The sequence below is a fragment of the Myxocyprinus asiaticus genome, chromosome 6 (assembly GCF_019703515.2).
Source record: "Myxocyprinus asiaticus isolate MX2 ecotype Aquarium Trade chromosome 6, UBuf_Myxa_2, whole genome shotgun sequence".
NCBI classification, from domain to species: Eukaryota; Metazoa; Chordata; class Actinopteri; order Cypriniformes; family Catostomidae; genus Myxocyprinus; species Myxocyprinus asiaticus.
Window position 1 is genome coordinate 49,571,278 of NC_059349.1, and position 13,905 is coordinate 49,585,182.

General features: G+C 37.8%; 1 protein-coding gene across 2 annotated transcripts in view; it reads left to right on the plus strand.

Annotated features, from left to right (window-relative positions):
* LOC127443141 (zinc finger CCHC domain-containing protein 2-like) overlaps window positions 1-13,451 on the plus strand; it is a 44,109-nt gene extending 30,658 nt beyond the window's left edge. Inside the window, exons 8-14 of one of the 2 annotated variants that reach the window (XM_051701679.1) lie at window positions 3,462-3,498; window positions 3,611-3,671; window positions 3,879-3,946; window positions 6,716-6,807; window positions 6,958-7,050; window positions 8,559-9,638; window positions 10,994-13,451. In XM_051701679.1, the coding sequence (XP_051557639.1) occupies window positions 3,462-3,498; window positions 3,611-3,671; window positions 3,879-3,946; window positions 6,716-6,807; window positions 6,958-7,050; window positions 8,559-9,631 (1,424 nt within the window). In that variant the 3' untranslated portion in view covers window positions 9,632-9,638; window positions 10,994-13,451. The remainder of the gene's footprint in view (window positions 1-3,461; window positions 3,499-3,610; window positions 3,672-3,878; window positions 3,947-6,715; window positions 6,808-6,957; window positions 7,051-8,558; window positions 9,639-10,993) is intronic. The other variant, XM_051701678.1, reaches the window with a different exon arrangement.
* Window positions 13,452-13,905: the final 454 nt, after the last annotated feature.

Sequence of the window (13,905 nt, forward strand, 5' to 3'; positions counted from 1 at the left end):
AAAGAATACCGTTTAGAGAGCGTCAAAGAAGTGTTAAGTGCACATTAACAAGAGCATCTTTACCTCATCCATGCTATTTGTGATTGTTCATTATTTTATTTTACAACCCCAATTCCAAAAAAGTTGGGACAGTATGAAAAATGCTAATGAAAACAAGGAGTGATTTGTAAATTAAATTCACCCTTTGCTAAATTGAAAACTACACATTATATGATGTTTTACCTTGTGAATTTCATTGGGTTTTTTATATATTGTAATTTCAAATCAGATGATTGCAATACACTCCAAAAAAGTTGAAACGGGCAATTTAATAACAATTTGACGTGTTAAAATAACAAGGCAATGTGAAACAGATGTTAAACAGGTGAGGCAATCGTGTCATAGTATATAAAGAGCCTCCAAAAACAGCCTAGTCCTTCAAGAGCAAGGATTGTTCAAGACTTGTCAATTTGCCAACAGATGCTTCAGCAAATAATCCAGCACTTTGAGAACAATGTTCCCCAAAGACAAATTGGAAGGATTTTGGGCATTTCAGCCTTTACAGTGCACAATATAGTTAAAAGATTCAAGGAATCTGGTCAAATCTCAGTGCATAAAGGGCAAGATGAAAACCATTCTCTGATCCCTCAGACATCACTATCTTAAAAAAACGTCATTCATCTGTAATGGATATCATGAACATGGGCTTGGGATTACTTTATTTTTATTTTTTCTCTCCTTTTTCTCCCCAATTTGGAATGCCCAATTTCCAATGCGCTCTAAGTCCTCGTGGTGGCGTAGTGACTCGCCTCAATCCGGGTGGCGGAGGACGAATCTCAGTTGCCTCCGCGTCTGAGATGTCAATCCGCACATCTTATCACGTGGCTTGTTGAGCGCATTACCGTGGAGACATAGCGCGTGTGGAGGCTTCACACTATTCTCCGCGGCATCACGCACAACTCGCCACGCGCCCCACCGAGAGTGAACCACATTATAGCGACAACGAGGAGGTTACCCCATGTGACTCAACCCTCCCTAGCAACCGAGCCAATTTGGTTGCTTAGGAGACCTGGCTGGAGTCACTCAGCATGCCCTGGATTCGAACTCGCGACTGTATTCCAGGGGTGGTAATCAGCGTCTTTACTCGCTGAGCTACCCAGGCCCCGGGATTACTTTAGTAAACCTTTGTTAGTCAACACCATTTGCCGCAAAGTTAAGACTTTACTATGCAAAGCAGAAGCCATACATCAACACTGTCCAGAAGCACTGCCGACTTCTCTGGGCTCGGTCTCATCTTAGATGGAAAGTAGAACAGTGGAACCATGTTTTTTTGGTCCGATCATTCCACATTTTAAATAGTTTTTTAAAAACACAGCTGTCGTGTGCTCCGGGCAAAAGAGGAAAAGGATCATCCAAGCTGTTATCAGCGTCAGGTCCAAAAGCCAGTGTCTGTACGGGCCAGGGGTGTGTCGGTGCCCATGGCATGGGTAACTCGCACATCTGTGAGGGCACCATTAATGCAGACAAATATGTAATAACTTTGGAGCAGCATATATTGACATCCAGCACCGTCTTTTCCAGGGACGTCCTGGAATTTTCAGCAGGACAACTTCAAACCACATACTGGCTGAATAAGCAGAGAGTGCAGGTGCTAGATTGGCCTGCCTGCAGTCCTGACCATCTCCAATTGAGAATGTGTGGTGCATTATGAAGCGCACAATCCAGCAACAAAGACCCCGTACAACTGTGCAGCTGAAGACCTGCATAGTGGATGAATGGGGGAAATTCCACTTTTTAAACTTAACAAACTTGAGTCTTCAGTGCCTAAATACTTAAGTATTATTAGAAGAAATGGTGATGTTTCACAGTGTTAAACACACGACTGTCCCAACTTTTTTGGAGTGTGTCGCAATCATCTGATTTGAAATTACTGTACATTTTCTACAAAAACAAAAAAAATGAAATTCACAAGGTAAAACATCATATAATATTTAGTTGTAGTGCTTTCAATATAGCAAAGGATGAATATAATTTACAAATCACTCCTTTTTGATTTTTCATACTGTCACAACTTTTTCGGAATTGGGGTTGTATTATTTTATCAACAACTGACTGTAAAGAACATAAAGGATTTTAAAAGAGACATTCAATGACAAATTGACTACATGGATCCCGTCTTTGGACACAAATTACACAACAAGTCAAACCAAACCTTTTAACTTCAACACACGGTAAAGGATTTTGGTAATACACTTCTTCGTCACTATACTACTCAATCACTGGTGAATGAAATCTGAAAATTTACCAGCCAGTGGCTAATCACAGACATTTTTAGCATGAAATTTGTTTACATATAGGATTTACTCGCATTGTAGAAGGTTGCGCATAGTAGAGGTTGACCGATGGTGGGTTTTGCCAATAACGATATCTATGGTGGTGAAAAAGGACGATATCCGTTTAATCAATTTATAGAATGTTTTATATAAACTTTCTTAGTCTTTCCTTACTATGACAGGCACAAACAAGAATCCAAAATGAACCAAATCCCAGATGCAGTTTATTGTTCAACCAAAATCCCAATAATAACCAGAAAAAAGATATGGTGCATAATGTCAAGCTTTTAATTGTAAACAAGCCCAAAACACACTGGGGACTCTTATTGTGAAATGACGGTGACTTGGCTCTTTTACAGTGCTCTGTATTTGAGTGGGCTATTTACCAAATTAAAGTTTTTATAAACTATATATTCACCAGTTGAAGGGTTTTCATCTGGTGAATATACAATGTATGTGCTGATGCACATTTCCATGTAGTCACGGCTCTAGAGGCCGCTGTTATACTGTAGAATCAAGCCATTCTACCTGTAGAATCCTCCAGCAACGGTCACAGAGGAATAATTAAAAAAATCTATCTGCAACTATTGCCATAGAATTTTACCGATAACCGATAGTTCCAAAAAGCAACTATTGGCACAAATTAATCGGTAAACCGATATATCGGTCTACCTCTATCTGCCTCTACCACTATCGTGTAAAATATTCTTTTTTTATAGAAAAGGGATGAGTCTGAATAATTTTGTGGCAATCAACATTATGCCACAAATTCTGTCAGTTGATTTAAAAAATGTGTAAGTATATGTTAAAATTAACATTAACAAAGATTAATAAATGCTATAAATGTATTGTTAATTGTTAGTTAATGTTAACTCATGTAACAATGTAACCGTATTTTAAAGTGCTACTGAACAGTGATGTTTTTTTTTTTCTCCAATATTGTTGTAATTAATTTTAACAACATAATGGACAATTGCAGGTCTATTAGGTTCCATTTACGTTGCATAGATCTGATATTTTTACACAATTGTTTTTGCATTAATCCTTCACCAAGATGGGCATTTTCAACAAGAACAGTAACATACTCATTATCACAAAAGCAGTAATGCTTTACTGACTAGTTTCATCATTGTCTTTTCTCTCTTGCAGATGTGGATGCTTACAGCATCAGAGATCCAGGACTGAGGTAGAGCTTACACACACCCTGATCCTCAATATCAGGACTGTCCTACAAAGATCAGTAACCATGTACATGTCTTTTCTTGTCACTTAATCTGTCTCTCTCTCTCTCCCTGTAGTAATCAGCGTTCTGAATGCCAGCGAAGGGGAAACTGTGAGCAGAATGGAGAGAGGGAACAGGTGAGACCCTGGAACTCTCTTTCTGAAACATTTATCATTGGATACTGTATACTGTTTCACATACTATTTAAAGTACGCAGAATGCAGTATATACTGCACAGTAAGCAGTAGACAACATCTCTCTCAGAAGATTTCAGATATCTAAAGATTTTAGGTCTTTTTTTGTCCTTTGAGGCTTGTTATAACCTGTTTGTGTCTGTCTGACAGAGCTGCGCAAATGACAGACAAATCCACACGCCTGGACAAAAGAGCAAAGGAAGATCAGCTGGTAAAAGGTAAATAAAAATTCACACTCAATTATTGTGTTCAATTGTACTGTCTGGGAGTAGATTGAAATGTTTGACATTTGAGTTTCACTAAAAAACTAGTTTAAGGAATTCTTTGTCGTACCAAAAAAAAAAAAAAAGTATTGATTTGTTTGACTGAAAGTTTTTACACTTTTTGTTTTTTTACTTAATCCAATTGGAAAAAAATTCCTTGACTGTTCACATATGGTATCTGAAAACGGCAAAAAATGTGGACCATTTTCTTTACATTTTGTTGGTTTTATTTTACTTTGTTACACCTGTTGTTTTTCCGGTCAAAAATGACCAGCCATTGGAAACGAATGGATTAGACTACAAAATACAGAAATATTATGTTTTCAGGAGCATCCCAATCCTTTAGATGAGCACATATGTGGATGTGTGTATGCACACACAAAGTCCTCAGACATGTGCACATACACACACACACACACATACACATACACAAAAGGGTGTTGAGTGCCCTTTTGTGCATCGTCTTTCCATGTACACTCTGAGGAATATTTCAAGATCTACTTATCATATTATGTTGTGTTTGGGCACAAACAGTTATAATTTGTCAGCAAATTATAAAGCATTATTTAAGAATGGGTATGATCAGCTACAGTTGTGCTCAAAAGTTTGCATACCCTTGGAGAATTGGTAATATATGTACCATTTTTAAAGAAAACATGAGTGAGTAGGCAAAACACATTTCTTTTATTTCTTATGGGATGCATATTCAACTGTAGGTTATAACAGAATGGCACAATCATAAAACAAAACATGGCAACAATGAAAAAAATGAAATGACCCCTGTTTAAAAGTCTGCATACCCTTAGTTCTTAACACTGTGTATTGCCCCCTTTAGCATCAATGACAGCGTGCAGTCTTTTGTAATAGTTGTCAATGAGGCCCCAAATTCTTGCAGGTGGTATAGCTGCCCATTCGTCTTGGCAAAATGCCTCCAGGTCATGCAAAGTCTTTGGTCGTCTTGCATGAATCACACGTTTGAGATCTCCCCAGAGTGGCTCGATGATATTAAGGTCAGGAGACTGTGATGGCCACTCCAGAACCTTCACCTTTTTCTGCTGTAACCACTGGAGAGTCAACTTGGCCTTGTGCTTAGGGTCATTGTCGTGCTGGAAAGTCCAAGAGTATCCCATGTGCAGCTTTCATGCAGAAGAATGCAAATTGTCTGCCAGTATTTTCTGATAACATGCTGCATTCATCTTGCCATCAATTTTCACAAGATTCCCCGTGCCTTTAGAGCTCACACACCCCCAAAACATCAGTGAGCCACCACCATGCTTCACAGTGGGGATGGTATTCTTTCACTCTAGGCCTTGTTGACCCCTCTCCAAACATAGCGCTTATGGTTGTGACCCTAAAGCTCTATTTTGGTCTCGTCAATCAAAATTACAGTGTGCCAGAAGCTGTGAGGCGTTTCAAGGTGTTGTCGGGCATATTGTATCCGGGCTTTTTTGTGGCATTGGCAGTAAAGGCTTCTTTCTGGCAACTCGACCATACGGCTCATTTTTGTTCAAGTATCGTCGTACTGTGCTCCTTGAAACAACCACACCATCTTTTTCCAGAGCAGCCTGTGTTTCTCCTGATGTTACCTATGGGTTTTTCTTTGTATCCCAAACAATTCTTCTGGCAGTTGTGGCTGAAATCTTTCTTGGTCTACCTGACCTTGGCTTGGTATCAAGAGAACCCTGAATTTTCCACTTCTTATAAGTGATTGAACAGTACTGACTGGCATTTTCAAGGCTTTGGATATCTTTTTATATCCTTTTCCATCTTTATAAAGTTCCATTACCTTGTTACGCAGGTCTTTTGACAGTACTTTTCTGCTCCCCATGGCTCAGTATCTAGCCTGCTCAGTGCATCCACGTGAGAGCTAACAAACTCATTGACTATTTATACACAGACACTAATTGCAATTTAAAAAGCCACAGGTGTGGGAAATTAACCTTTAATTGCCATTTAAACCTGTGTATGTCACCGTGTGTGTGTGTGTGTGTGTGTGTGTGTGTGTGTGTGTGTAACAAAGCCAAACATTCAAGGGTATGTAAACTTTTGATCAGGGCCATTTGGGTGATTTCTGTTACCATTATGATTTAAAAAGGAGCCAAACAACTATGTGATGATAAATGGCTTCATATGATCACTATCCTTAAATAAAAGATTTTTTTTTTTTTTTTTTTGCATGATCATTTATATTTTCAAAATCAGTGCCAAAATTTCACAATTTCTGCCAGGGTATGCAAACTTTTGAGCACAACTGTATGCATTAAGTCCAGATTCTAAGCTTTAAAATGACACCTATTTTGTTTAATCAAGCAAGTTGTTATTAATTTATTATATCTAATTATTTTAAAAAGACATTCTACAGGGAGTGCCCCCCACTAGCCCATAAGCTCAATAAATCAATAAAAAAAATGTTTTTTTAAATATGTTCAAAAAAGAAGTACAAAACTTGTCATAATTACTAAAAAAGAAGTTGAAAAAATATCTAATGCAATATCTTGGGATAATATATGCAATATGAAAGATTTATTAACAATCTTAGTGGGCCGGTCATTTTTGAACGGTAACACAAAAGGTGTCAGCACAAACGAACACAACAAAAGGGTTAAAATAAACACACAAAAAAAACTGTCGATTTATAATGTCAACCTTCTGATCAGTTATCGCCATATAGCATAAAATGATAAGCTATCGGGATCAGCCAATATTTTTATCTACTGTTATCAGGGAGAGAGGCCGACGAGTGACCAATGCAAAGAGTTCTAATGGGATCCAAAAACCTTCTGCAACACTGATGATCAACCAGACTGCTTGCAAAGGTGTGTGCTGTGGCAAACGGCAATATAATGATGTTTGATGTGAGGGAATATACAGATTTTATCTAAATGCTAAAGTGATTTTCTGTGCGTGCATGGCATACACATACATGAGCTGCTACAGTGCTGTTACTTCAGTCTGTTGGTTTGTAGACACAGGAAAGGACCGGTATGGTGACACGTCATCGGAGAGCTCGAACTCTGTGCCGTCAAGCCCTGTTTACCAGAAGAACCTGGAGGACCAAGGTATGTTGATGTGTTTTCAATAAGGCTGATGAAGGTAACACATTAACATTTGAGATTAAATACATGAAAAACCTTGAAATGCTTTAAATGCATTTAACACATCAGCTGGGCTTTTGTTTAGAAAATGATGGGCTGTATCACAATTCACATAATTTCTATCATTACTAGTATTCGAGAGTAGAATGTTGAGAAATCATAGTATGTTGAGAAACGTATGCCAAAGATGCGTTTTTGAAGTGTATATCTGTGCATGCTTTTTTGGCTAATATTGCCCACAATGGATGAGGATTTGTGACTATTCTCTATAGTCTTTTTCAGTTGTATAAAAATGTATTTAGATGCCATTTCAAAGTTTGAGATTTACCATGTTAATGCCTGAAAATATGAGATTAAAACAATTAATTGTGATCAAGCTATTGATTGCCCTAGTTTTTAATCATTTACAATGGTTTAATACTAAATCTTGTTAATATCATTACTTACTGATACAAATTTATGTATTAATTGCAATTAAAGGAATATTCTGGGTTCAATAGAAATTAAGCTCAATCGACTGCATTTGTGGCATAATATTGATTACACTTACAACTGAAGTGAATGGGGCCATTTTTGGATGGTTTAAAAGCAGAAATGTGAAGCTTATTTTATTAAAACACATACAGTAATTCTTCTGTTAAAAGTATGTGTATTATTTGAGCTGTAAAGTGTCATTTTTGATGGTTGTTTTAGGTTTTATGGCGTTACGTTGTCATGTCAACAAATTTGTAAAATTGGATATAGCTTTACACAGAAAATGTTAATAAGCGATTTTTATCGTACTGGAGGCTGGTGATTTTATTGTTCGTAACTGAATCGCTTACTGTTCTTTTAAGCTTTCGGCAAATTTCTTTATCCGCTCAGATGAAGAGAAGTGTTCTAGTTTCACTATCTGACCAATTTGTTGACGTTTTTCTTATTTCCGATTCAGCGCTGAGTAATTACGTCATCTCTGTCAAAACTTTCTTACATCAGCGCGTCCTGACCTCATACGAATTGAAACCGGTAATATTATGGCTTTGTTCACATATACCATCAATATGGAAATAGGTAATGATACAACTTCTCAAGTAGGGAAATTGCCAGAGCAAAATTTACCAGTATTTTCAAAAGGGTCGTGTTCACACATGACCTCTAACCTGAAAATTGCAGTACATTTTCTGGAAAAGGCTGTATGTATGAAAGGGGCTATTGTTTATGTCTTGTGGCTATACTTTTGAAACAGAATTTTAACGTTTATGGATTGGCCCCTATTCACTTCCACTGTAACCCAGATTTGTGATATTTCTTTTTAAGAAAAGGAGGGACAAGTCGAAATAAATTTTTGTGGTAAATCAACTTTATATCTCAAATGCTATCGATTGAGCTAAACTTGTATTAAACCGGTAGTATTCCTTTAATTGATGTTTAGCATTTAAATTACTTTCGATTAGATGAAATCAACATGGTGTTAAAACTGTTTGTCTTTGCAGATACAGAGAGTCAATCCGATAACTCAGTGCAGGAATCGGCTGAAAAGACTCACCTCGCCAAAGGCATTGGCGGCAAAGCGGTTGCCATGGTGAACCCGTTAGTTGCCGAGCCTCAGAACGTTCTGCAACCGCCTTCAGTGGTGGAGTTGGCACTGACCGCTTGCCTACCCTACGCCCTACAGTACAACACCACCCAGAGGGACGCCGGAGAGAGTAAGATAACCATTACGATTCCACTGGCCAGAGACCCAGCACCATCAACGGCCAGCACTCACCCACAGCAGCAGCCTCCACCGGGGGTGTTCAGCGTCCTCTCGGCTGGCCAGTGTCCTCTACTGCCCACCAACATCACAGCCAACAATCCTGTCAAATCAAACGCCAAGGCCTCGTCGCTGCCCGTATCTGTCAACACCCCTTCCAGCTCGATTTCCTGCCCCGTCTCCACTAGCCAAGTCCCAGGACCTTGTCCTACAAATGTGCCCACTCACACCCCGGGGCCCGGGCCCCTGCCGGCCCCTGCCGTCACACACAGCACAGCTCAGAGCGATTCCTTGTCCTACATCAACAGCGCAAGCTTGTCGGTCACAGCACAAGCACAGCAAGGGGGCTGCAACACATGTGGATGTCGTGGAAGCTGCGGGGGCAGTGCTGCTCAACAGTCGCCCAGCTACTTCCTGCCCCCTCAACCTGCCCGTCAAATGTTTGGGCCACCGCCCCCCTTCTTCCATCTCCCTCCATCTCTATGCAATAGTTTCCCTGCCCAGGGTCACCAAAATAACGGGTCACCTCTACCCTTCTATGCCCACACTGGTCCTCCCGCAGCTTTTCTACACGCCCACTCGGATCCTATGCTGGCTTCTCAGGCAGGCTACAGCATGCCTCAAATGCCCCCTTTTCGACGCTTTTACCCTCCTGTTTTTCCACCGGTGGGCATGATGTCGGGTGGAACCGGCCCAAAAAAGCCCACTAATGTGTCCTGCTATAACTGCGGTATGAGCGGGCATTATGCCCAAGACTGCAAACAACTGTCCATCGATGCCGGGCTGACGGGTAACAGCAGGGCCAGGAAATGATAATATGGTCAGAAACTAACTCTACGCAAGTACGCACATGCAGATGAGAATGCTTGGCAAACGCATTGCAAGCACACAAGCCTGTTGTACATTCAGACTAGGGCTGCACAATCCGTTGAATTACAATAGAAATAGTGATATGACCTAGTGCAGTTATTAAACTGAGTTAAATGAAGGCAGAATTACAGTATATTACAATTGTAGCTGAAAATGTGACTGTTTAAAATAACTATTATATTAATATTATAATAATAATAGTATAATATATTCAGACCACATGCTGGTCTGTAGCTGAGAATTAGAATTTTTTATTATATTATATTATAAATAATTATAATATATTAATAATATATCCAGACCACATGCTGGACTGTATCTGATAATTTGAGTTATTTGATTATTATATTACATTTTATTATTATAATAAATATTATTAGATTAACTATTATATTATAATAATATATTAATATAATGTATTCAAACCACATGCTGGCTTACAGCTGAGAATTTGAATTATTTAAAAATAATTATTATAATAACTATTATATTTTTATAAATAGAATAGTAATATAATATTTTCGGACCACATGATGGCCTGTACCTGAGAATTTGAATTATTCAATTATTATATGATATTATTATTATTATTATTATTATAAATATTATTATATTAATTATATATTAATGAGATTAATATAATTATAATAAATTCTATAATATATTCAAACCACATGCTGGCTTATAGCTGAGAATATGAATTTATTCAAAATGTGTTGTATTATATTATGTGATTTATTTTGTCGCTGCTCTAATAGAAATGGAAGTGTAAGCGGTAGTTCTAGCAGGAAGATTCTGGATCCTTGCGCATTCAATCATGCATCTCATCCAGTCACAATACAGCCTCCACTTTATAAGCCTTTACACCTGTTCTGTTGTTTGTATACTTTCACCCTCCTCCGCCCCATCTCCTGGGCGGGGGTAAGCTCCGCTCCCCTGCCGTCATCGCCTCCGGCAGGATCTGACGGATCAAGCAAATATCCCAGCGCTGAATCATTTGTGAATCCGAGCCTGAATTTTCAGTTAGCCTTGTTTTCTGTGCAGCAACAATATGAATCACATTTAAAAAATTCATCAACATAATGGCAGTGTAATTTTTATTTATTTATTTATTTATTTATTTATTGGTCCATATCGTGCATTTCTAGTTCGGACTCATGCAATGACGTGTGAAATCGAGCTTGCGTAGCTAGAAGTGTTTGCGTTCTTGTACTTGCGTAGAGTGTTTCAAACCTTATTCTCTAGCTCCATAATGCTTTTTAGCCCTCATAGTGACACCCCTCTGTGTGTTTGTGTGTTTTTCAGGTGGTTTCCGGCTGAAGTATGTTGCCCCAAACTCCTCGGAAACACTAGACAAAACTGATTGACAGGAAGCAGGGGAACAAGCAATTCCAGAGAAGCTTTAGACTGATTTTTATGTTTGTATTAGCATTCTTGTCAAGGGAGAGAATATATCTGTTTTGGACACGGCCACACCTGTGTCAAGGTGCAAAACCTTAGAAACGAATTGATCTAGTTCTAGTTTAAATAGGATACGTTTTTTTTTGTTTTAGGTTCAGAAAAAGTACTTTATTGTTGTCAGAAGACTTTTGTTTTTATGAACAAAGGTTAATTTGAAAATGAAACTTGAGTTCTCTAGTGCAGTATTTTTTTTTTTTTTTTTTAATTTCACTGTTTTTTATGACACGTGAATCTGTATAGGCTTTTATATATGCTACGAGCAGTTAAAGGGATAGTTCACCTAATAATTGAAAATTCTGTCATTATATTCTCGCTTTCATGTCGTTCCATAACCGGATGCTGCCATATTTTCCATGGAACACAAAAGTAATGTTTTCAAAGAATCTTTACGCAGCTCTTTCCATACAAAGACGGATCACAGTGACCATGCCTGTCAAGCTCCAAAAAGAAAAAAAAACAGTCAGTGTGACAATGCTATCGTATTGCTTCAGAAGGTTTTGAATAATCACAAAACTTGACGCACCATTTTTGAGCACGAATAAGACGCAAGCTCTGGTTTAGGTGAAGAATTCTGACATTTTTTTCTATTTATCACACAAAGCTATTGTTTTCAGAAGACTTGGATAGGAACGAGTCATATCGACAACTTTTACTGATTCTCAAAAAACATCTTTTGTGTTCCACAGAAAACATTCAAACATACGGTTTTGGAACGATATGTGGGCGAGTAAATAATGACATCATTTTCACTTTTGGGTGAACTATTCCTTTACGGCAATACTCAGTTGTGTTTTCTGTAAACATATTTTGAAAGTTCTTTATTTGTTATCAAAGATTTGTTTTTGTCTTCGCTGATAATGGCGATAAAGAGAGAAGATCAAAGCGGATAACAATGCTCTTTCTGACATTATATGCTGCTTGTTTGCCCCGTTGTCCTTTTGGACACGATGCACTACAGCCGTTAATTGAAAAATGTGAGTCAGGTGTTTATAATGCACTGAAATAGCCAGATTTACAGTACTGCCTCCATTCACAAGCTCTGACCACTAGAGAGCGTAAGAGTTTTTTACCATGCAGCTTCAGGTCTTATTGATATTGTATTGAAGTCTTCATGGCAGAAGTGCTTTAGGAGTCAAATAAAATCAGTTATACGTACTCGTTCTTAGCCTAAAACACTGTTATGAGGAAATACTGAATATAATTTCAATGTCAAATATTCTGTAACCAAGAAAGGATGGTTTTTGGTAGAAAGGTGTTTGCTAACATAGGACAACTCTTTAGCATCAAGAATATCTTGCTTCTGTGTTGAAACTATTTTTCTTATTGTCAAAGGAAAAAGCGGGCAGATGTTTGTGCCTATTGCCATGCGTTGAAAATTATTTCAGAAGTCTTAATTGTATGTTAAAAGTAAATATTAAAAATATCAAAGTTGTTATAATTTCTGAAATCTTGCTGAAATTGCCAAAGCAGCCCTACCTTTTTTTATATGGAGATTTGGCATGTTTGTATCGAGGGAAATAGCTGTAAGGATTTTATTTAGATATTTTCAGACATTTTGATGAAGGGCTCGAGGTCTTTAGTATGGTTGTCCAGGTGTAGCACATTTACTATAAGTAACATCACCTGCGATTGGGTAGCTCATCCGTTACCCCCAATTCATGGATTGTGTTACAGGGTTTTAAATGTGCTTTGATTGATTGACTTGGTACAATAAACACTAATCTATAAATAGACTTTGAAGGGAGTTGAGTACTTTAGGTTGAACCCAAAAACCTGTCGACTGTATTCGTTATACTTTTATAGATTTATGAAGCTGTACTGTATGAATGAGGCTTCGCCTCTGTTTATGTTTACTGTATTTCATATGTACATGTTGATTAATCTGTACTGAGGGGTCAAATTAATCTGATCACATTTGCATTTTCTGGCAAATTGATCATGTCGGTCAAGATATTAGCAATAAATATAAAAACCCAGTTTGGCGGTGGTCATTTTATTATCGATTGTTCATGATGTTGAAAGGCTAATGGTTCGGTAGTCTCAGCCTCAGATGACACGCCTACAGTCTGTGTACTAACCATCTGACGCTTCTAGCCAGGGGTGGAAAGAGTACTGAAAAATCCTACTCAAGTAAAAGTACTGTTACTTCCTAAAAAATTTGTGAGTAGAGTAAATGTACCTGTCCTAAAAACTACTCAAGTAAGAGTAAAAGAGTAGCTCATTTAAAAGTACTCATGAGTAGTGAGTATTGGGTTGCAAATGTGATGAGCCCTTATAATAAACACTGTATGCTGCAATTTCAAAATGTAGCACACATACTGTAATTTACAATCCCTTTTATGAATCTTTGCCAAAAAGAAGAAACAAATAGGTATTTTATATGTATTTGTGACTGCCGAATTTTAAAATACATCACTTATCTATGATAAACACAACATAAGTCTTGATTCCCAAAAAATAAAAGGGGACATGATTACAGAAATGAAAAGATGAAAAAAGTTATTTTCAGTACACTGATCACCATTTTAAATCACAATGTATGAAACAATTACATTAAAATCAGTTTATGTCTAAAATGCCCTTAATGCCTACAGAGCGAGTTGTTGTTGTTGTGCATAAACATGTTCAAAACAATGCAAAAAACGCTAAAAATAAAGCAGGGTCACTTGGCATGTCATGTCCCTCTGCCCGCACAATAGAGGAGGTAGAGCAAGGGTGGGAAAAGTTGTTCCTTAAACTTAAATATTGATCTGTTT